Genomic DNA, 21,015 nt, shown 5'->3' on the forward strand with positions numbered 1-21,015 from the left:
TGAACTGTGTTTGGCCCAATGCAACAGCATGTCAATTATTTATTTTGGGGAAAGTCAGCCGTGAAGTACGAATCGTGGTCAGATTCCACAAAATGTCACCTGTAAACAAACCTGACTATCAAGATTCCTACTTGATGCTCAAGTATGACTGGGTTGCCATAGTATTTGTACAAGGAAACGGTGTGGACAAAGCTGTGAACATACTGAGCACTGATTGGTCAGGATCTGTGACTGACACTCAAGTGGGTGTATGGGGAGCAGCTGTGGCGCACTGTGGGTGGGACTGACACGCAGGACTCGTTGGAGGGAAGGTTGTACCAAAAAAAAAAAAAAAAAGATACACTACCTCCACTCGTTGTTACAGCTGGCCTAGTATTCTTCTACAGGTAAGAAAAATAAGAATTCCTTTTAAATAATTTGTTTAAGAAATAAGCTGGTAACAGGAATCAGCTAGGACCTGGTCTCCTCCTTCATATGTTTAATCACAGGTTACTGTCATGAATTCTTAGATTCTCAAAAGCTATGCTATAGACTTTAAGTTTCATTGGAGAATCTCTAATAAACCTATTAAAATAAAGTTAGCATTATTTGTTTGTTCCTTGATGTTGGCTGTTAACGTCTTTGCCATTTCTGTTTTTGCTCACATTAGATACAAGCAAGCCATGGATTCTGAGTACTCTGACTCTTATGTAAGTAAACATTCCCAGAAGTGCACCTCTGCCCCGTCTTCACTAAGAGTTATTGCTCTCCTCACTAAGACTCCACATTTGCAAATAGCCAGACTGAACATGACCGCAGATAAGGCTATCTACATAGCAATAAAAGGTATCTATAAACAGGTGCTCTGAAGGTTGCTGCAATGTCAGGTTTAGATTTTAAATATAAAGAAAGCCAAGTAATACAATTCAACCAGTTTGTTTCATTAATATTTTCTGTTGAACCATCCCCCTCCACACACACACACACTTGCGAGCTCCTAGAAGTCAGTAGTATGACATACTTCACATTCTTTAAATACAAGCGTAGGTGATCTGTATCGTTCTACAGCTACATACCTTCGTGGTATGTTCAGTATGACGTTACTTTCCTTATTACACATTTCACTTGATTCTTGCCACTCAGTTGTTTTATATATTTTATAGAGAGTGGATACCACAATTACTGTCCCTTTTTATTAAATAGGATATGTACTGGGGTACCCTTGGAACAGTACGACCCTACTCCAATTTCCACCCAGACAGAGATGTGACGGAGATCGTGACAGCGCTGGAAAACAAAGGCATTCAGTGGCATATGTTGAAAATAAATTCCCACTATTTCTTTTCACCCTTTTCTTGGTAATTTATTGAATATCGTGTATCTCGCTCAGATACAGTGACACTATTGAGAATAATAACCAATAGGAACAACGCCCAGAGGCAAGTAATTGCTCAGGTCTTTGAAGAGCTAACACATAAGGTGAGAAAAACAGAAACAACCTTTCAAAGAGTTTCAAAATGAAAACTTTAATGGTTTCGTGGAAAATATGAAGTGTAAAGTTGTCTCCTACAATAAAATATATTAAGCAATGAAACTGAACGTTGAGTTTCAGGTTTAGTAGTCACAACAGTTTAGCCTTGCTCATCTCTAACTTTGAAGTGTTTGCTGATCAAATAATAAAAAACGGTGACATTAAAGGTGTGAACACACCTTTGTTTAGCAATGGACTTCAGAAGTACTGTCACATGCACAATTGTAGTGTGTCTCACAGGGAAAGAGTACACTGTAGTGGGATAGTCAGGCGGGTTTTGTGTGAATCCACTCCCAATCCCAAGTATACTGTGGGTGGGGTGTGTGTGTGTGTGTGTGTGTGTGTGTGTGTGTGTGTGTGTGTGTTTTTTTTCCATTAGTCAGTAGAGGTTTTTTCTACATATTTACTGTTTCTTTACTAAAACAACAAGAATAAAAAAAGGAAATCAGAGTGAAACTCCTAATTCAGTGTTATTTTATTTATGCATGTGGTGAATTAGGATATAGTAACTGCTCTGAAGAAAGCTTTATCTGGAGACCTGGAGCTTCTATTGCTGGAACTGTTGATGCCCCCTGTGGAGTATGAAGCTTACCGTCTCCAGGAGGCCATGGCGGTGAGTGGTTGCTTTCATTTTTAGGATTTTGGAATAGATGTTAAAACCGTTGTATGTCAAGAAATGTATATGGTATGTGTGTGCAGGGTTTGGGCACAGATGAAGAAACACTTGCGGAAATTCTGAGCACAAGATCTGGAAAGCAGCTGCAAAGCATCAGTGCTGCATACAAAGAAAGTAAGTCAAAGATCTTTTAAATGACCAAAAAGATTGTTTATTTAAGATTGGATGTTTAAATCCTAATCCTTTTTTTCCTTTTTGCTCTTTCTGTTTTAGTGTATAAGAAGGATCTGGAAAAGGAAATCGAATCAGAAACCAGTAAAGACTTTGAGAAGCTTCTTAAAGCTTTGCTAAATGTAAATATTTATGTTATTGATCATCACCTTTGACTGAATTATAACCAAAGAATTTGATCTACAATGAATGAAATCCTACGCTTTACTTTAGCCTGAATATAACTTTCACTGGGAACACAAACAGTACAGCGCATATTTGAAATTAAGTCCAGCTTCTGAAATTACAGCTCCTCGTGTTTTTTTTTTTTTTTCTTTCACCCTCTCTCATAACAGAAAGGATGTGTCACTGGTGTGGTTCAGACAGACATTGAGGTATTATTTACTTTTATATACAAACACAACTAAAAGGCACTGGAGTAAAAAGTATATTCGAGTGCTGTTTTAATACATTAAACTGTATACATCTACTGACTACTTAATTGTGAAATAGTTGAAATAAAACTGCATTTTTTTACTCCTTTAACCCTTAATGTGTTTCATTGTTATTATGTTTGATCATTTAGACTCTCTCTGCATCCCTAAAAGGGAAGAAAGCTGAGGCGGGACAATGGATTGACATATTGACTTCTAGAGATCTAGAACATCTTGACAACGGTGAGTATCACCTTTTTTTAAAAAAAATTCATTAATCTTTCTGTGTTAAAAAGTGTTTTGACGTTGTTTTTAAATCCCAATATCGTCATCCCCGCGACCTTGTGCATGATTGACAGTGTTGATGGGACTGGAGCTGGAGCTTGGGCAGACGGTGGATCAGATCATAGAGAAAAGGTTTTCAGGAGACTTTCGCTTGGGTCTGAAAATTTTGGGTAAACACAGTTTGACATACTGTTTGAACATTTATTTTGCACTTTATATGATTATTAGGTGGCTACACAATATTATCCTAATATTTGTCTTATCACAGTACAGTGCATTCAAAACCGTGATGCCTACCTTGCCACGAGACTTAAGACTATGAAGGTGAGATGATTCTGTGGTAATTTATCTATGATTAGCTGATAGAAGTTCATAAGACAAAATGCAGCATTTGTCCTAAACTATAGATATTTTGGGAGAAGATTTTAAAACTCCTCAAAGAGGGATTCCACCAAAATTCCAAATACCAGAAGGCACTGATGGAAGAACTACATAATATGTAACAGTTGGCTGGAGAACATATGGGGTTATATCACATAGAACAAATGACATGCTGTCTGAGACGCTAAGATAAGTTTATCAAATGATTGAGTCCAGCTATGGTGATCCTCACATAGTGCACTTACACTATACTTACAAATCATCCATTTTTTAATTTGCATTCTTTCCTTACATTTAATATATTATATATAAATACATCTATTTCATTTGCATATTTGCTTTAGCGGTTCAGTATTTATTTAGGTGCCCGATACAAGAAGTGATTTTAGATATGACTGAAATTGAAATAAAACCTATGTAAAAAAAATCCAGACTTTATGGAATCTAAACATGAAACATGAAATGTGCTAGCAATTCTTTTCAACTTACTTCAGCCATACTTCTTCTCAACCTCACAATGAGAAAAAAAAACTAGAAAAACAGGCTAACACGGGAATAAAGGAAATCGAAGAACTACGAGAGGTGAACGTTAAGTTACCAACTGGTGTCTGATTGTTAAATCTCTTCAGAGTTCCTATTCGCAGTGGAAATAAAAGAGAGAAGGGGAAGCTGTGTAGTTCCTGGGTATTGAATAATTTTGAACTAAATATAACCAGTCTGCCCACAGTCATATTTGCATAAATTATTTCACACTACTGGTACATTTAGTACTTATTACTATGCCTGAGCACTGGCTTGGAACATAGGAAGTGCTCCTCCACAAATGCCCTTTTGTGACTCTGCAAAATGTGGCCATTGTTCACCGATTTTAAACAAATTCAAAGATAATGTCAGAGAGTGAAAACACTGTAACTTCTGTCACCTCTAGGAAATACCCTGAAATGAACCGCAGACATTTTATTATTATTTTCAATAATTTTGGGGGTATTTCTATTATTTTCTGTTGCTTAAGAAACTCATAATCACTGTAATTTTATAGAGTTTATTAGAAGAGTCAGACACCATGTTTCTTTGCAGTGTAGTGGTTTAATTTTGATGAGTGGACATGAAAAAACAAACTTCGTCTGTACAGATGGGTCAAAATGACAAAATATACATCTGAAGAGACTGTCGATGCACTGTTTACCCATAATTCATTTCACTCTTACAGAAAGAGATAGTGCAGCAGATTATGGTGTCTCACAGTGAGGAAGATCTGCTCTGTATCCGAGCTGCTTTCATTAAATTAACAGGCACTTCCCTCTACACTACACTGCAGGTTTGTCACACAGATAAAATTGTAATAAATATAAAATGTATAGTAAATATATCAATTTTTATTTCAAATATTTGCATAAATATATTGATGTAATTGTATTTTCTTGCTTATTTTTCCAACAGAACCACTTTAAAGGAGACTATCTACAGGCACTGCTTGCTATATGCCGATCTGAAGATTAAATAAAACCTACAAGTTTTAGATGCACCTCCTACTCACTGATTTGGTAATTTCCTTCCCAATGCTAGTACAAAAATAAGCTCTGTTTTGTGCTAATCCTCATATTGTATTGAATCACTTACTTTAGGTATATGCATTTTAAATATTACTTATTGGCTTGTACTTATAGGTGCAATATAATGTAAGGAGAACAGGTTATATTGGCACTTTAATGACTGCAATTTGGTAATTTGTTTATATGACTTTAACTATGTACTTCTGTGCTTCCTTTAATTCAATCATTCATTCAATCATTTATTAATGTATATAACATCATTAAATATGGTTTGTGCAATAAAGCCTTTTTATGACTTTCATTTGTTCTCAATTGTGTTACCTAAATTTTTATTTATTTTTTCTTTCTTAAATCACAATCACTTTTTTTTTTTTTTTTTGCACCGTGAGTTTAGCTCTATTGTACTGCATGGTTCTGTTCCCCTGTATATTTAAGAAACGCATTGCAAAATTCTATAAAGAGCACATAAGATTAGGATAGGTCTACATATATTTTGTGTACAAAACAAAAAGGGGTCAGGATTTACCTTAGATGTTGTCCTTTTTTCTGTGATTAGAGTGCATCTACATTTAATGTATGCAAGCTTCACAGACAATTAAACACAAGGCATGTAGAGCAAGAGTGGAAAAACAAGACAAAGCACAGAAGCTTTCACCTCCGAGCCTCCATTTGCAGTGGTGGTAGTCACTGTTGTTGTGATGTTTTGGGTTAGAGTTGTAGTGTTGTCCTGTGTGGCAGCTGTGGTGGCGTTGGCTGGGATAGCAGTTGTACTGTTGGCGGCTGGAGTGCCAGTGGTATTGGTGTTGGCCTGTTTGGTAGTGGTAGCTGTAGTGGTGGTGGCAGGCTGTTTGGTAGTTGTAGTGGTGGTGGCAGGCTGTTTGGTAGTTGTAGTGGTGGTGGTGGTGGTGGTAGCTGTAGTGGTGGTGGTGGTGGCAGGCTGTTTGGTAGTTGTAGTTGTGGTGGCCGGGGTGGCAGTCGTAGTTGTGGTGGCCGGGGTGGCAGTCGTAGTTGTGGTGGCCGGGGTGGCAGTCGTAGATGTGGTGGCCGGGGTGGCAGTCGTAGATGTGGTGGCAGTCGTAGATGTGTCGGCCGGGGTGGCAGTCGTAGATGTGTCGGCCGGGGTGGCAGTCGTAGATGTGGTGGCCGGGGTGGCAGTCGTATTTGTGTCGACCAGGGTGGCAGCTGTAGTTGTGTCGACCGGGGTGGCAGCTGTAGTTGTGTTGAGTGGATCAGCAGTAGTGACACTTGGAGTCTCAGAAGAACAAAGTGGAACGTCATTTCAACAAGTGTAGTGACTAAAAGCACAACAGCAAAATTTCTGTCCCTATGCTGCCATCATAACCCATTATTTAGTCTGTTAAATGATTTCTATGGTATTTGGATGACCTAAACTCTCCTTGACCTATTATTTCTTTCCAGTAAGGAACTAATACATTAGATCCCAAATTAATGGTTTCTTTCTCCGAATAAAGTTAATCATTCCTCCAAAGTGTCTGCTCCACAAATAACTACAGTTACCACAAAACTGAAATTTCTTGAGTATATACTAGTGGCAGGAAAGGATAACTAATATTAATCTATAATGGTAAAACAAATGTAATTCTATTTTATTAACTTCTCTACCTTTAGATAGCCTTCTAACAATGTTTGGCAAGAACTTTTACATAAAAACTCCTCTAAATGTTTCAATCCTTTTAGACAAGTCAGCTCATTACACTCGTGTTTGTGAAACATTTTGTATTCACACATTTTCTGCAATTAATGACTTTGATTTTTATTAGCTTTTTATCAGTATAAAACTCAATAAAACATTTTAAAAAAAATAGGTCATTACCTGTGCCAGCAAAGCCAGTGTGAATAAACCCAGACACAATAAATCCATGATGGAAAGAACCAAGGAGGTAGATGCAGATGTTACAGAAATAGTTCTGTTGCACAAAAATCAGAGTATAATGTACTTTTGTGCTGAGTTTCGTTGAACCTTCTCCTTGCAACCTGTTCCTGACTTCAGGGACACTGAGCTTTTATACAATAATATCACATTTCAGGAGGGGTGGGTGTGACGTAGTGTGTGACCTGGATGACCAGCATCCAGGAAGTTGTCAGTGTGTTTCTGAGTGTGTGAGATGTGCATGTATGTGCGCTTGTGTTTGTCCAAGGTATTTCCCCTAGTGCAATTTTAATAGAATTTGCATTAGTTATAAGCATAAGCAATAACAAGTGCCCAGAACTGATACTTTATTCACTGTGCTGAAAACATTAGGTGGAAAAAAAGAAATCCTTCAGCATTAAAAAGATCACACAGACAAGTGTCACAAATTTTTTAACCTTTGTCAATTATTTCCAGTGTATGGAAAGTATAAGTTCTTGTTACGCCTTTCAGCTAACCTTTACCTTGAATGCTTAAATTTCACAATAACACATAAACCTTTTAACACAACTATCATAAAAAATTGACTAAGCCGCTTCTTCCCGACTTGTATTTATGGTTCAATTTGTAACCTATGTTTTACTACCTTCCTTGTACTATTGTTGCTCCTTAAGCATCGGAAACACAAAACATTGACGTGTGCAGTTAAGTCCAGTGTTGCTCTGTTTATCGTCAGTCCCTGAATCTTACTTCCTCCTGTTAGATGACCTATAACCCAAATGAGTAACAAAAACATTTGACCTTGAGCAAAGTTAATGTAGGATTAAGATAAGTGTCAGTAATTTAAGAATAGTAAGGCATATATGGTTTCTCATTTGAGACAATAACAAACCTTTGACCCTGAAAAAGGGTTTGAAAACAACGAAAAGAGGCTTCTTAGTTTTCAGCTGCAATTAATGATGGCACTGAAAGAGTCTTACAAGCGTAAATGTCAATTTACAAATGATTATTATTTTAAAGTCAAGTTTCACTCACTGGCTTTTTTTTACAGCCTTAACAAATAACCGTCTTTGTAATGATGTTACTTAGGCAGAAGAGGGCAATAGAGACTACTGAGTTTCAGATTTAAATTTAACTTCAAACATATCACAACAGTATGTGCATCACAGTTCATGCTATATCGTAAGATATTCATAAGAGTTGGCATGTTCTCCCCATGTTCATGTGGGACAAAGACATGCGGTTACTGGGGATAGGTTAATTGGAAACTATAAACTGCCCATAGGTGTGAATGTGAGTGCGAATGGTTGTCTGTGTCTATGTATTATCCCTGCGACAGACTGACGACTTAAAACAGCTGGGAAAGGCTCCAGCTCCCCTGCAACCCTGAAAAGGATAAGTGGCATGAATGGATGGATAGTTAGAAATGTGAAAAGAAATCCCAATATCAATGTATTTGAGTGTTATTCTGTCTTTTACTCTTTAGTAACTTCTCTTGCTTATGAGATATCTGCTCAAGTGTTTTTCACCTTTAATTTTATTCTTTTTATTTGCATGTTTCTTTTCCTGCTTTTGCAGACCTAATATCACATTGCATTGTCATTGCACAATGACTTATGTTTTCTAAGACAGAAAAACAGAGTTAAAGGATAATGCACCGTCAAAATATGTCATCACTTAGCTGTTGCTGAGACTACTCCTAACATTTAAGAAGCTTGAACCTTTCTCTGTATTATTTTTGTGGCTTTACCTTACATTAAAAAAGCACTTTTGTTGTGGTTGGTCTGTTTAGGTTCTATAAGTATTTTAGTTTGCTTCCACATAAATGTCCAATCTTGATCACACTGTTGTGCAACTAGAGCTTGTATTGAATGTAAGCGAAGTGAACCTCTGCACCTTTTCTTCAAATATTTTTTTGCATCACAGAATACAGAGTCCTGTCTGACTACTTTTTAGATCAACCGTGCCAACAAAAACCTGATCCCAATGAAGCATACTCAACATTCATAATGGATATCTGGACTGAATTTTGTTTTCGTTTTTTGCCGTGGTGATTAGCACTGTTGCCTCCTGAGTTTGACTCCACCTTGTGGCCCGGACCTTTCTGTGTTGAGTTTGCATCATCTCCCCGTGGGGTTAGGTTAACTGATGATTTTAAGTTGCATATAGGTGTGAGTGTGAATGGTTTTCTGTCTCTCTATATTAGCCCTGCGACAAAGTGGCGACCTGTCCAGGGTGTACCCTGCCTCTAGCCCTATTGTAGCTGGCTGACTCCAGCCTCCCTGCAACTCTGAAAAGGATAAGTGGAAGAAAATAGATGGATGGTTTTAAAAATGTGCAATATAAAAAAAAGGACCAGAACTTAATTGAATTATTGTTTTTAAAACACATAATCACACATCCATTAAAACAATGCTCAATGCTGTTTTATTACCATTTATGTTAGACAGTGTTTTATGTTTAATCTATTTCACACATTAATGCATAGAGATCAAATAATTATTCTAAATTGTGTAAATAATTATACTAATACAGAAGGAAATCTTCAACATCACTATATTATAACATGTCTACAGGTTAAATTAGACTTAACTTACACATCAAGTATCACACAAGACAATAAACAGGTAATGGGTACAGTAGCATAAAGATGTGTAAGGGCATGTCACCTTCAAAATAAAACAACTGAAATGTGCCAAAATATGCTTTGACGTGCTTTTAAAGGCAGACGATTCTCCTTTACATGTCATCAGGCACTGTACACTTTCCACTGTGAAAAGTGCTCTATAAATCACTTTACTGACTTACACACATATCTGTTGAGATGCTATAGACTAGCTCTTTCACTGCCATCATCTACAACTAAATACAATAAACTCAGATTTGCTGTGTGATAAATACCTTTGTAGTCTAGTTCTGGCTCTGAGGCTCCAGATTGCTCACTACACAATGGCTTGAAAAGCAAAAGATCCCAACAGCAGAGACACAGAGGTGGCGATGTGGCTCTCTCCACTCTGGGTGCCACTGCCAGAGCCGCTGTTGCTGGTCTGATTATGAGTAGTGTTAGTACTCAATCCTGTTGATGCAGTGGTTGTCCCCATGCTCTAAAGAGCAAACCAACAGAATATGATTTTACAGAATATGATATTGTATACTTTATATTTAATAACTTTATGTTCAGGCAGTGATTTTAATGCAATGCAATAACACTGAAAAAAAGTAAAAGCAGGATAGTTTTTCCATCAAAAATAATCTTTGTTCACAGGTAACAATTCCTTAAGTATTTTTTAAATTCATTTAATGATTTATATATTTATTTATTTTTTGTATATTTATTTTAGTGTGTGTTTGATCACATTTCTTTGAATTCAAAGAAATATGAAAAACAAACATTTCCATTTTATTTATTTATTTATTTTGTACTCTTCATCTTTTTTGATCATTTCTTACAGCAGGTACTGTATTTCATCTACAACTAAATACAATAAACTCAGATTTGCTGCGTAATAAGCAGCATTGTAGTCTAGTTCTGGCTCTGAGACTCCAGACTGCTAACTACACCATGGCTTAAAAAGCAAAAGACCCAAACAGCAGAGCCACAGAGGTGGCAATGCGACTCTATCCACTCTTTGCATTCAATTCAGTTTTATTTCTACAGTGGCAAATCACAACAACAGCTGCCTCGAGGTGCCTTGTAGTCACCTTGGTTGACGATGCCCCTGCGACTGTGGTCGTCATGTTGGTGGAAGCCTGGGTGCTGCTGCCAGAGCTACTGTTGGTGTAAAGTTTACTGTAAGTAGTGGTAGTACTGGATCCTGTTGATGCAGTGGTTGTCCCCATGACCTAAAGAGCAAACCAAAAGAATTTATGACACTGCATTGTGCTGGATTTTACAGAATATGATATTGTATACTTTATATGTAATAATTGGATATTAAGGCAGTGATTTTAATGCAATGCATTAACACTGAAAAAAGTAAAAGCAGGATAGTTTTAACATCAAAAATAATCTTGGGTCACAGGTAACAATTCCTTAAGTATTTTTTTTTAATTAATTTAATGATTTATATGTTTATTTATTTTTAAAATTATTTTAGTGTGTGTTTGATCACATTTCTTTGAATTCAAAGAAATATGAAAAACAAACATTTCCATTTTATTTATTTATTTTTTTGTACTTTTGATCTTTTTTGATCATTTCTTACAGCAGGTACTGTATTTCATCTACAACTAAATACAATAAACTCAGATTTGCTGTGTAATAAGCAGCATTGTAGTCTAGTTCTGGCTCTGAGACTCCAGACTGCTAACTACACCATGGCTTAAAAAGCAATAAGTCCAAACAGCAGAGCCACAGAGGTGGCAATGCGACTCTATCCACTCTTTGCATTCAATTCAGTTTTATTTCTACAGTGGCAAATCACAACAACAGCTGCCTCGAGGTGCCTTGTAGTCACCTTGGTTGACGATGCCCCTGCGACTGTGGTCGTCGTGCTGGTGGAAGCCTGGGTGCTGCTGCCAGAGCTACTGTTGGTGTTAGATTTACTGTAAGTAGTGGTAGTACTGGATCCTCTTGATGCAGTGGTTGTCCCCGTGACCTAAAGAGCAAACCAACAGAATTTATGACACTGCATTGTGCTGGATTTCACAGAGTATGATATTGTATACTGTCAAGAGATTTATTCTAAATAACACTTCTTCAGCTGAGAGTCAGAGAGGAGAAACACACACTGCAGTTAGTTACTTGCGAGCAAGGGCAGTCACAGCACCCGCACAGAAGTGAGGGCTCTGAGACTTGCCCCGTGCCACTGCCCTGGTCTTTATTTATACATCATTGGGTGAGTGTGTGTGTGTGTGTGTATGTGTGTGTGGGGTCAGTGGTGTGACCCCATAAATGACTTCCCCAAACCTGCTGGTCTGGAAGTCCAACAGTTCATCTAAACAAAATGCACTTAGAGTAAAACAAACATAGATACGTTTATCCTATCATAAAACAATAAAAGAAGGTATGCCCTTTTCCCATGCTCCCAGGATGTGAGTTTGAATGCCAGAACACCCTGGAATGCACATAAAGCCTACTAAAGATCACACATCCTACCACTGCACAATCGATTATACACCTCTAAGCATATATGGAAACTCATATCATAAAAGATTATACTGACTACTAAGTACAATTTTCCATTGACATATACTTTATATGTAATAATTGGATATTAAGGCAGTGATTTTAATGCAATGCATTAACACTGAAAAATACAGAAGCAAAGATAGTTTTTCCATCAAAAATAATCTTGGGTCACTGGATAGAATTCCCTAAATATTTCTTTATTTCTTTATTTATTTTAGCGTGTTTGATCAACAAAGATCTCTATTAGGTTCTTGTTGATTTTTGTTACTTTTATTTTTTTTTTACTTTTAATGTCAAGTCTTACCTGTATAGAGCCAAATCCCAGCAGAGTCAGGAAAAGCAGCAAAAGGAAAAAATGCTTCATATTGGCTGAAATATAATTTTCTCTTGAAAGCTAACAGCTTAAGATATCTTGTTAAAATGTGATTTGTTTTCTGTACGTAAAGGTCTTTCTTTTGTGCAATATGTGCTTTCTTCCAAAGCTGGCCTTTTTATATTGCATTCACATTGTTCACCTGTCAGCCTCCACCCAAGTGATGGACCACAAATGCAAAACTTTACACTGTGCCAAATGAAACCTAACCCATGGATGTCAGTGATACCTTCTCTCTACTGTCTTTCTTGTGTCTCAGGCTGCTAACTCGATGCTATTTTTATTTTTACAAGTGATTTTTTTTATTCTTTTGTCAAAATGTAACCGTAAACTTACTGAACAGTTTCAAATAACATGTTATTTTACCTCAGTTTCTCTCATCTTTTTGAACGAGGTACTGTTGTAAAGTACAATGTTTCACTGAGGTTTTTGTCTGTTGTGATCCTTTTTAAAGTACCAATAGTACATCAGCAGCTCCACAACTACATTTACTTTAAACTTTCAAAGTTCAAACAGCATGCTGATTTGTCATGCTTACAGTTAGGCCCATAAATATTTGGACAGAGACAACTTTCCTTCTCATTTTGGTTCTGTACATTACCATTACATAATATATATTGTTAGGTAGATCCTACAATAATACATGCAGAGAAAAATCCAACAATCCTGTGACCCCCTATGAGCAAGCACTTTGGCGACAGTGGGAAGGAAAAACTCCCTTTTAACAGGAAGAAACCTCCAGCAGAACCAGGCTCAGGGAGGGGCCATCTGCTGCGACCGGTTGGGGTGAGAGAAGGAAGACAGGATAGATGACATGCTGTGGAAGAGAGACAGAGATTAATAACAAGTACGATTCAATGCAGAGAGGTCTATTAACAAATAGTGAGTGAGAAAGGTGACTGAAAAGGAAAAACTCAATGCATGGGAGTCCCACAGCATTCTACGCCTATTGCAGCATAACTAAGGAAGGATTCTGGGGCACCTGTTCCAGCCCTAACTATATGCTAGAAACAACTCAGATGCAGGTAAAGTGCATATTTCCACTTTGAATTCAACGGATTTAACCAGAAGAGTTCATAAAAATGTGACGAACTAAAACATTATTTTTAACACACTCCCTTCATTTCACTAAATATTCACATTTCAGGAAAATAAAATGCTCATTTCTAATACTTGGTTAAAAACCCTTTGCTGCTAATGACAGCCTGAAGTCTTGAACTCATGGACGTCACCAGATGCTGGGTTTCCTCCTTTTCAGGCCTTTACTGCAGCAGCTTCAAGTTTCTGTTTTTGTGGGCTTTCAGTCCAAAGTTTAGTCTTCAACAACTTAAATGCATGCTCAGTTGGCTTAAGATCAGGTGACTGACTTGGTCATTCAGAAATATTCCAATTTTTTGCTTTAATAATCTCCTGGGCTGCTTTGGCTGTATGTTTTGGTTCATTGAACATCTGTATTATAAAACGATGTCCAATCAATTTGACTGCATTTAGCTGGATTTGAGCATACAGTATATCTCTTTTTAAATCTAGCCTTTCTATTCTTGAGGCTTATGAGTAGTTTGCAATTTGCAGTGAACTCTCTATACCTACTTTCATGCAGTCTTCTCTTTATTGTTGATATCGATACACCTATCTCCTGGAGAGTGTTGGTCACTTAGTTGGTTGTTGTAAAAGGGTTTCTCATGACCACTGAAATGATTCTGCGATCATCCTCTGTTTTCTTCCGTGGACGCTCAGGTCTTTTTGCACTGCTGAGTTCACCAGTGCTTTCTTTCTTTCTAAGGATGTACCAAACTGTAGATTTTGTCACTCCTAATATTCACCTGCATGGAGAGCTCCTTTGACTGCATGTTGTCTGTTCACAACAAAATCTTCTAAATGCAATCACCACACCTCAAATCAACTAAAGGCCTTTTATCTGCCTTTTAACTAATAATGGCATAATGAAGGAATTGTCCACACCTGCCCATGAAATACCCTTTCAGTTAGTTGTCCAATTACTATTTGTACCTTTTAAAAAGAGGATAGTATATGTCCCATAAACCCATCATCTAATTTGAATCTGGATACCCTGAAATGAAAGCTGAGAGTCTACACATTACATTCGGAGACACTTGAAGTAGTTTAGTTTTTCCCCAGATAATGTAATAATATACATATAATAAGATCCATAAATACTAGGGGTGCAACAATACTCGTATCGATATTGAACCGTTCGATACAGTGCTTTCGGTTCGGTACGCATATGTATCGACCAATACAAAATTTTTAATTTATTTTATCAACTTTTCTTCTGACGATGCTGTCTGTGTTGAGCGCTCAGTGGATCTGTGTTCGACTACTCCGCCTAGGCTACACTGTCGAGTGCAGATCCACTGAGCGCAGCGCAAGCTAGCAAGACATAAATAGGCTGTATCCCAATTCAGGGTCTGCAGCCTTAAAGTACGCAGCCTCAATGATCCTCAAGGGCCGCGTACTCAAAGACCGCTAAGGCCGGAAGTGCGAGGCTTGTGAAATGGGACGCCAGGTTGCCTAGCAACCATGATAGCTGGAAACATGTGGTTGACAGAAATGAAGGAGAACATATTTTGTTCATTTGTTTGTTTGTTTCTACACGAGCTCTGTGTGATTTAATAAGTATCTGAGGCTGAGACCACAGGACTGTAAAACATGATTGTTGGCCTTCATATCTGTACTGAACAGTCATTTTAAGATTAGCTAGTAAATAACAATTAGCTAATGTTGTTCATGAGACTAAAATCAGTTTAAATATGATATGGCCAATATTACAGTTATTATATTAATCATTATAAGTTATTACAGCAGTGAGTTTGAATTCTCAAATCAAATCACTTCTATTGTCACATCACATGTGCAGGTACACTGGTACAGCACATGTGAGTGAACTCTGTGTCAAATACTGAGCTTCAGTAAAGATTCAAGTTGCAGCTATTTATATTTCCTGTCACCTTAAATCTTTACTCAAAGACAAGTATCTTTGACAGTGTATATATAGATGTATTATATATAACAGACAAATGTTGTTCCTTCAATATGTTGGCATTACTAAATTTGGCTCAATGCTTACATATATGTGTAAAAAGAAAATGTACGAGCTGTGATAACTGTTTCTGATAGAATGAAGAGTAGACTGATATATTAAATATTCCTTTATTGGGTGAGAAAATCAGACCATGTCATAACGGCTTTAAGTCATACAGAATAGATATCAGAGCCTTAAACAGGCTGACTTCTACTAAATGGGTCAAACTGGGCAGAAAGTCTACAAACACATAACATCCTTATAGAATATGATGTAACACTATAGATCAACTTACCTCAGAATATATAAAGCATATAAACAATTACAGCAATATGATGCAACAAACACAGCAGTACTACTAATCCAAAATACTCAAAGCTTCATAGAACTGAAACAAACATTCATTTTTAGCTCCATTCTGCTGCTGATACATACTTTAGGTTTCTGAATATTAAACTTGTTTCTGCCTTTCATAGTGTGTAACTTGAAGGCCCTGAGTACTTTCTCCCACACTGAAAACACTGGGATGATAACATTATTTGAACATTACCTAATAAGACTGATTCAGGACAGACAATTAGTTATGTTAAACTTTCCTAGCAGTCCTTCACAAACAGGGAACAGTCTGTCTATTCTCTCCGTCTGTCAGCTGCTGCTGGCTCTTCCTCCTCCTCTTCCTCACACACTGCTGAGTTTGTCCTGGTGGATCATCAGGGGTGCAAAGCCTCACAGATGATGTGCAGCAGTGGGTCCCTCAGTCTGTCCTCACTCTGGACACTTGCAGTTGTCACACATGGAAATCAAATGTGTGATAAGCTGCAGGATTCAAACACAAGTGTAACTTATAAATACAGTACATGTTCATACTTTTATTCCACAATCAGAGAGAAAGAAACAGAGAGAGAGTGCAGGACAGACAGACAGGTGACAGTCTCAGGTGTACACACTGCTACAAAACAGCACAAGAGAAGGAGGATTTAGTGTTTGTGTTATTACGAGTGCTAAAAAAGAAGAGTTCTCAGATGGTACAGTGGACACATGTGTGACTCCTGTGATTAAAGCATCTTTCTTTCAGCTTAACGAGTGAACCGTCAGTTCGTTCAAACACACGTTAAAGTCCGTTTGGCTCGACACCACCGAACAGAGGCAGCAATATAACATAGCTAACATTAACAGTGCAGTAAATCCTGCTTGTGCCGTGATATTCAGGACTGCAAACCGAGCAGCATCACTGACTTTCAGCTTGTTGTGTTTGTGGATATATGACTGACTTTAATTATGCATAAAATCATCACATTCTCTGTAAGATTAAGGTCGACTATATATATATATATTTTGAAGTAGAGGCTTTAAAACCAAGTTAACGCTGAAAGTACTAACCTCATTAATGTCACATAACTTTGCCGACATGTGGCCAACAGTAATGTTTTAATGTTCTTCGTTATTAAACATTTGCACATAAAGAAGTGACATAATATTCAGTACTTATGTTTAACAGTTTGCTCTTCGGCCGCTCCGCTTCTGCCGTCTGCGGCAAAATGATCCACACCGACTGCCGCGCTATGAATTGTGGGATATGTTGGGCCACAAAGTCTACACCGCCACAGCCTTAAAATTCAGGGAAATGAAGGACGCATTTGAGGGCCGCATTTCGAGCAGCCTTTGAATTGGGACAGCCTTGGGCGCGCCGCTGTGACGTAATCGGCCTTAAAATGCAGCCTTAAAATGCGGGCGATCATGGCTCAAGAGTTGGGAGTTCGCCTTGTAATCGGAAGGTTACCGGTTTGAGCCCCAGCTTGGACAGTCTCGGTCGTTGTGTCCTTGGGCAAGACACTTCACCCGTTGCCTACTGGTGGTGGTCAGAGGGCCCGGTGGCGCCAGTGTCCGGCAGCCTCCCCTCTGTCAGTGCGCCCCAGGGTGGCTGTGGCTACAACGTAGCTTGCCATCATCAGTGTGTGAATGTGTGCGTGAATGGGTGAATGACTGGATATGTAAAGCGCTTTGGGGTCCTTAGGGACCAGAAAAGCGCTATATAAATGCAGGCCATTTAAGGCTGCAGACCCTGAATTGGGATACAGCCATAAGTTAAGCTCGTTGCAACATGGCAACTGCCCCAATGCTACCCGAAATTGAACCTCTCCCACCCTCATTCAGATCCGGCGTTTGGAACTATTTTGGTTTTCATGTGAAGTATGACTCTGATGGTAAGCGCGTCATGGACAAAAGTAAAACACTTGTTGGATGTGCCTAGGACGACATCATCCTAGTGCAAAGACAAGTGGAAGCAGACAAAAACAACAAGCACGCATGCTACAAACTTTACCCGAGTCATTTAGATTCTCCTTATGGGGACCTGATATGTTTGATTTCTCGATCTGATAGATTTATTTATTTTTTTATTATTTTGTTGTTTCAGCAACATTAAATTTAAAAACTGTACTTTTGAGTTAAAATATATATTTATAATTTTAATAAATGACAAATTAAAAAGGCATGAACATTTTTTTGTATCGAAAAAATATCGAACCGTGGCACCAAAGTATCGAACCGAAAACGTGAATTTTGTGTATCGTTGCACCCCTAATAAATACATTGTTGGCATAACCTAATAGTGGTTAAACAGAGCAAAAAGAGAAACAAAACACTAAAGATGGTGCCGTACAAGCAGCATGAATTCAAATGTAATGTTGCCTATCTTTTTTACTATTAAAACCAACATGCAAATGGAGCTGTGGGTGCACCACTGCTGTTTCCTTCAGGTGAAACAGACCTGAGGTTGGGTGAAGTGTTCAGTATAATAAACTCTTCAGCCTCTGCAAAATATCATCATTTCACTTTATTTGCCAAAAAACATTAGTTTCCTTTATTCCCTTTTAGTATTTATGAATGAAACATAGCATTAATATTTGAAACACAAAGTCATACATAACTTGTGGATATTTGTGTAAAGGCAGAGAAAGACTCAGTGCAAACAGAGCACATCACAGCCTTAAAGTAGCAGCCATTTAATATGAGGCTGTAATAATAATGTAATATGTTTCCACAATATTTAAGGATTTAAATACAGATTCTGTACTTTCATACATTCATTCCAATGCACAGCAGATCAGAATAGTGACAGCAAACACCAGCAGCTGACTGCAGAACCCAAACAAAGGAGCAGATCCTCCTTTTGTCGTTGTAGATGAGACTGTGGTAACATTATTGCTGGTAGTCTCTGAGGAGGGCCGAGCGGTGGATGCTGTGGTTCCAGGGTTTTGAGTAGCCCCAGAGGACGCTGAAGACCCGTGTGATGAAGTGACATTATTTGCAGAGTGGGAGGTGGTGACAGATGGTATTCTTGTGGTTTCAGGAGTTTGGGCATGGGTGGTGTTTGTCGTGTAAGAAGCAGTGGAGTCCCATTGAGGTGTGGTCGCTGCAGGCTGAGTGCTTTGACTCGTAGAGCTGTTATTGGTCACTGCTGTAGGTGTGTCAGTTGAGGTTTGGCCCTGTAAGAGAAAATAAAAGTTCATCGTGTAAAAGATATATCTAAATATTCATGCTCATATCTATCCAGCAACAGTGTTTTAGCTATTTTAAATAAATTGCAGACGTCAATGTCAGTAATTCATGTGGAACAATTTTCTACTGTAAAGTAGATCTAATTAAAAAATGACAAACGAGATAACATGAGGCATTCTAATTTATATCATATATGTTGATACACCGATTTGATATTGATATCATATACTTATTTGTCATACTTATCACTACTCTAAATTCAATTTCCATGTTCTTCTGTGTGCATTTCCACTCTGTGTCAAACTTCGTGGAATAAATAAAGCTTACAGATGTGTCTCTGTTTCAGTGGAAAATCCTCTGTAGGCACAAGCATGCAAAAGTTAGGTACACATTGCTTCAACAGTACGCGAAGCATGAAAACATTAACTCAACTTTGCATACCGCTGTGATAGGCAGGGCTGCAGGACCCGATTGTCATGTTCTCTGATGGCCTAAACCTGAGTCCTGCTTCTTTGTTCTGCCCACTTGTAATTCAGACCTATGCTTTATGTGGCATCTGATAAGTCATACTTAGTTTACTTAAATGTGAATGCTGACACAGAAGAAGAAAGCATTATTAAGAACAAAATAAAGTAGGTTGGATATATTCAGTTTCACAGAATCCTAGCAACGCTGTAAATATAGTTCTTGTTCACTGATGCACTGATTCACACTAATTTCACTACTAAATGGTACAAAAAAACACAGTCTTATCAAATTTAAGTTAAAAAGTTGCATGTGGAGAAGCATTCTATAAAGTAACCAATGTTTGGGAGGGTTTTTTTGCCAGTGTCGAGACCTCATGTAAAAATGTACAAGTCTGTAAGCGAATCAACTTTTAAATCACAATCTAAGAAAATGTCACTGTTTACACTTACAGCCTCCATGTGCTGAGAATGATAAGGTGATTCAATTCTACATCCTCAAACATGTACAAAATTAAATACAGTCGAAAGGTTTCGGTTGTGTTTCCTTTTGTTTTCTCGTCTTTCCCTGCGTTTGCATTGACTTTTGACTGAATTTACCTCTGATTTGAATCAAACTACACTTAAGCTAGAAAAACAAATGATTGTGTTGGATGCTTCAAATCCAGATTATTCAACTACTTGCCATTAGTAAAAGCATGGTGACCTGAACTGGCTTTTTTTTTTTTTTTTTTTTTTTTTAATAAATGCAACTTTGGTAAATTGAGTGAAAATGCCTCTTACCTCTATGCCCAAAAACATAAAGGTCAAACAGACACATAGGAGAACTGTCCCGGTTATCTTCATCTTGGTGTTCTTGGTAAATTTGCTTTGTACTATATGGCTGCTCACACCTTTCTGGCTCACCTTTTATACCTGACAACTCCCAGTAGTACTGATGCTGATAACGGAAAAAAAAATCATGCCCTGTTATATTCTCTGGTGCACTTTCATAACATATGACAGGAAGTTAAATGTGTTTTAAGTGTAAAAAGGAGTAACGCTGTGAGGGCAAACTGCTTCCACTGCACTTTGTTAAAAGTAGATCATGTGCCTCTTCTAAACCTAAGGTTAATTTTTTTTTTTTATAACATGGTGACTGCTTCCTGATACAACTCTGAAGCTGCTGAAACTATGCTGGAGGATGCAGACACACATTTTTGTGACCACCACTTTCTCACTAGTGTCATATTACAGGATAGATTATGTTCCCATGTGTTATTTTGTGAAAGGTTATGCTAATAGGTTGGGTGTTTTGGGTACAGTTTTGGCTAGGGACTCACTGTGTAAAGTAGTTTTTTTCATGAAAGAATAAACCTTTATAACAAAATTTGCTGGGCTTACAGTAGTTATGGTACAAAAAGGTCTGTTTTTTTATATAGTAATCTTATTTGTTTTATATTACTAAGGATGGATCACATGAGGACTTGTGTGAAGTGGGAGGAAAAGGACATCTTGAGACTTGCTAGAGACCTATTAGAGCTGCGACTTCTTCAAATTACAGCTAGTTTTATTGAATTTGTCATTTGAATTTGAGCGTTCTCACTAACAACACAGCTCTCAGTGCTCAACTCTTTTTATTCATATTAAATTTCTAGACTAATA

The 21,015-nt window shown here is 37.7% G+C and overlaps 4 protein-coding genes across 5 annotated transcripts; 1 reads left to right on the forward strand and 3 right to left on the reverse strand.

The window, feature by feature from the left end:
* Positions 1 to 235: 235 nt before the first annotated feature.
* Positions 236 to 5,290, forward strand: anxa14 (annexin A14). 2 transcript variants are annotated; one of them, XM_003447172.5, is made up of 13 exons: positions 276 to 386; positions 650 to 689; positions 1,183 to 1,279; positions 1,370 to 1,458; positions 2,010 to 2,123; positions 2,210 to 2,300; positions 2,400 to 2,479; positions 2,693 to 2,731; positions 2,923 to 3,013; positions 3,130 to 3,225; positions 3,324 to 3,379; positions 4,647 to 4,754; positions 4,877 to 5,290. In XM_003447172.5, exons 2-13 carry the CDS (start codon positions 663 to 665, stop codon positions 4,934 to 4,936), a joined length of 948 nt encoding a protein of 315 aa, XP_003447220.1. In that variant the 5' UTR covers positions 276 to 386; positions 650 to 662; the 3' UTR covers positions 4,937 to 5,290. The 2 variants fall into 2 exon arrangements, with proteins under 2 accessions (XP_005452789.1, XP_003447220.1); XM_005452732.4 differs by having other exon boundaries at positions 236 to 386; positions 4,647 to 5,290.
* Positions 3,689 to 7,011, reverse strand: si:ch73-359m17.9 (cell wall protein DAN4). Its single transcript, XM_005452733.4, has 2 exons — positions 6,824 to 7,011; positions 3,689 to 6,241 (listed from the first exon to the last, which is right to left on the reverse strand). Exons 1-2 carry the CDS (start codon positions 6,869 to 6,871, stop codon positions 5,585 to 5,587), a joined length of 705 nt encoding a protein of 234 aa, XP_005452790.2. The 5' UTR covers positions 6,872 to 7,011; the 3' UTR covers positions 3,689 to 5,584.
* Positions 7,012 to 9,477: 2,466 nt separating this feature from the next.
* On the reverse strand, positions 9,478 to 12,421 carry LOC109196350 (uncharacterized protein YBL113C-like). Its single transcript, XM_019350335.2, has 4 exons — positions 12,295 to 12,421; positions 11,317 to 11,457; positions 10,562 to 10,702; positions 9,478 to 9,963 (listed from the first exon to the last, which is right to left on the reverse strand). The coding sequence occupies exons 1-4, from the start codon at positions 12,352 to 12,354 to the stop codon at positions 9,802 to 9,804; spliced, it is 504 nt and encodes a 167-aa protein (XP_019205880.1). The 5' UTR covers positions 12,355 to 12,421; the 3' UTR covers positions 9,478 to 9,801.
* A 5,801-nt stretch (positions 12,422 to 18,222) lies between these two features.
* LOC100708265 (salivary glue protein Sgs-3) lies at positions 18,223 to 20,302 on the reverse strand. Its single transcript, XM_003447171.5, has 2 exons — positions 20,155 to 20,302; positions 18,223 to 18,894 (listed from the first exon to the last, which is right to left on the reverse strand). The coding sequence occupies exons 1-2, from the start codon at positions 20,215 to 20,217 to the stop codon at positions 18,493 to 18,495; spliced, it is 465 nt and encodes a 154-aa protein (XP_003447219.1). The 5' UTR covers positions 20,218 to 20,302; the 3' UTR covers positions 18,223 to 18,492.
* Between the last annotated feature and the right edge of the window lie 713 nt (positions 20,303 to 21,015).

Source organism: Oreochromis niloticus, linkage group LG22, assembly GCF_001858045.2.
Source record: "Oreochromis niloticus isolate F11D_XX linkage group LG22, O_niloticus_UMD_NMBU, whole genome shotgun sequence".
Classification (NCBI taxonomy): Eukaryota; Metazoa; Chordata; class Actinopteri; order Cichliformes; family Cichlidae; genus Oreochromis; species Oreochromis niloticus.

What these genes read in the sequence shown, in the direction of transcription:
- anxa14 (XM_005452732.4), top strand. Translation starts at nt 663, where the DNA reads ATGGATTCTGAGTACTCTGACTCTTAT. An exon ending in TTGAAGAGCTAACACATAAG is followed by an intron (nt 1,459 to 2,009) that starts GTGAGAAAAACA and finishes GTGGTGAATTAG; the next exon opens with GATATAGTAACTGCTCTGAA. An exon ending in CGAGACTTAAGACTATGAAG is followed by an intron (nt 3,380 to 4,646) that starts GTGAGATGATTC and finishes TCACTCTTACAG; the next exon opens with AAAGAGATAGTGCAGCAGAT.
- si:ch73-359m17.9 (XM_005452733.4), bottom strand. Translation starts at nt 6,871, where the DNA reads ATGGATTTATTGTGTCTGGGTTTATTCACACTGGCTTTGCTGGCACAG. An exon ending in CACTGGCTTTGCTGGCACAG is followed by an intron (nt 6,242 to 6,823) that starts GTAATGACCTAT and finishes TGTTCTTCTGAG; the next exon opens with ACTCCAAGTGTCACTACTGC.
- LOC109196350 (XM_019350335.2), bottom strand. Translation starts at nt 12,354, where the DNA reads ATGAAGCATTTTTTCCTTTTGCTGCTTTTCCTGACTCTGCTGGGATTT. An exon ending in CAGGGGCATCGTCAACCAAG is followed by an intron (nt 10,703 to 11,316) that starts GTGACTACAAGG and finishes TTTGCTCTTTAG; the next exon opens with GTCATGGGGACAACCACTGC. An exon ending in CAGGGGCATCGTCAACCAAG is followed by an intron (nt 9,964 to 10,561) that starts GTGACTACAAGG and finishes TTTGCTCTTTAG; the next exon opens with AGCATGGGGACAACCACTGC.
- LOC100708265 (XM_003447171.5), bottom strand. Translation starts at nt 20,217, where the DNA reads ATGAAGATAACCGGGACAGTTCTCCTATGTGTCTGTTTGACCTTTATG. An exon ending in TTATGTTTTTGGGCATAGAG is followed by an intron (nt 18,895 to 20,154) that starts GTAAGAGGCATT and finishes TTTCTCTTACAG; the next exon opens with GGCCAAACCTCAACTGACAC.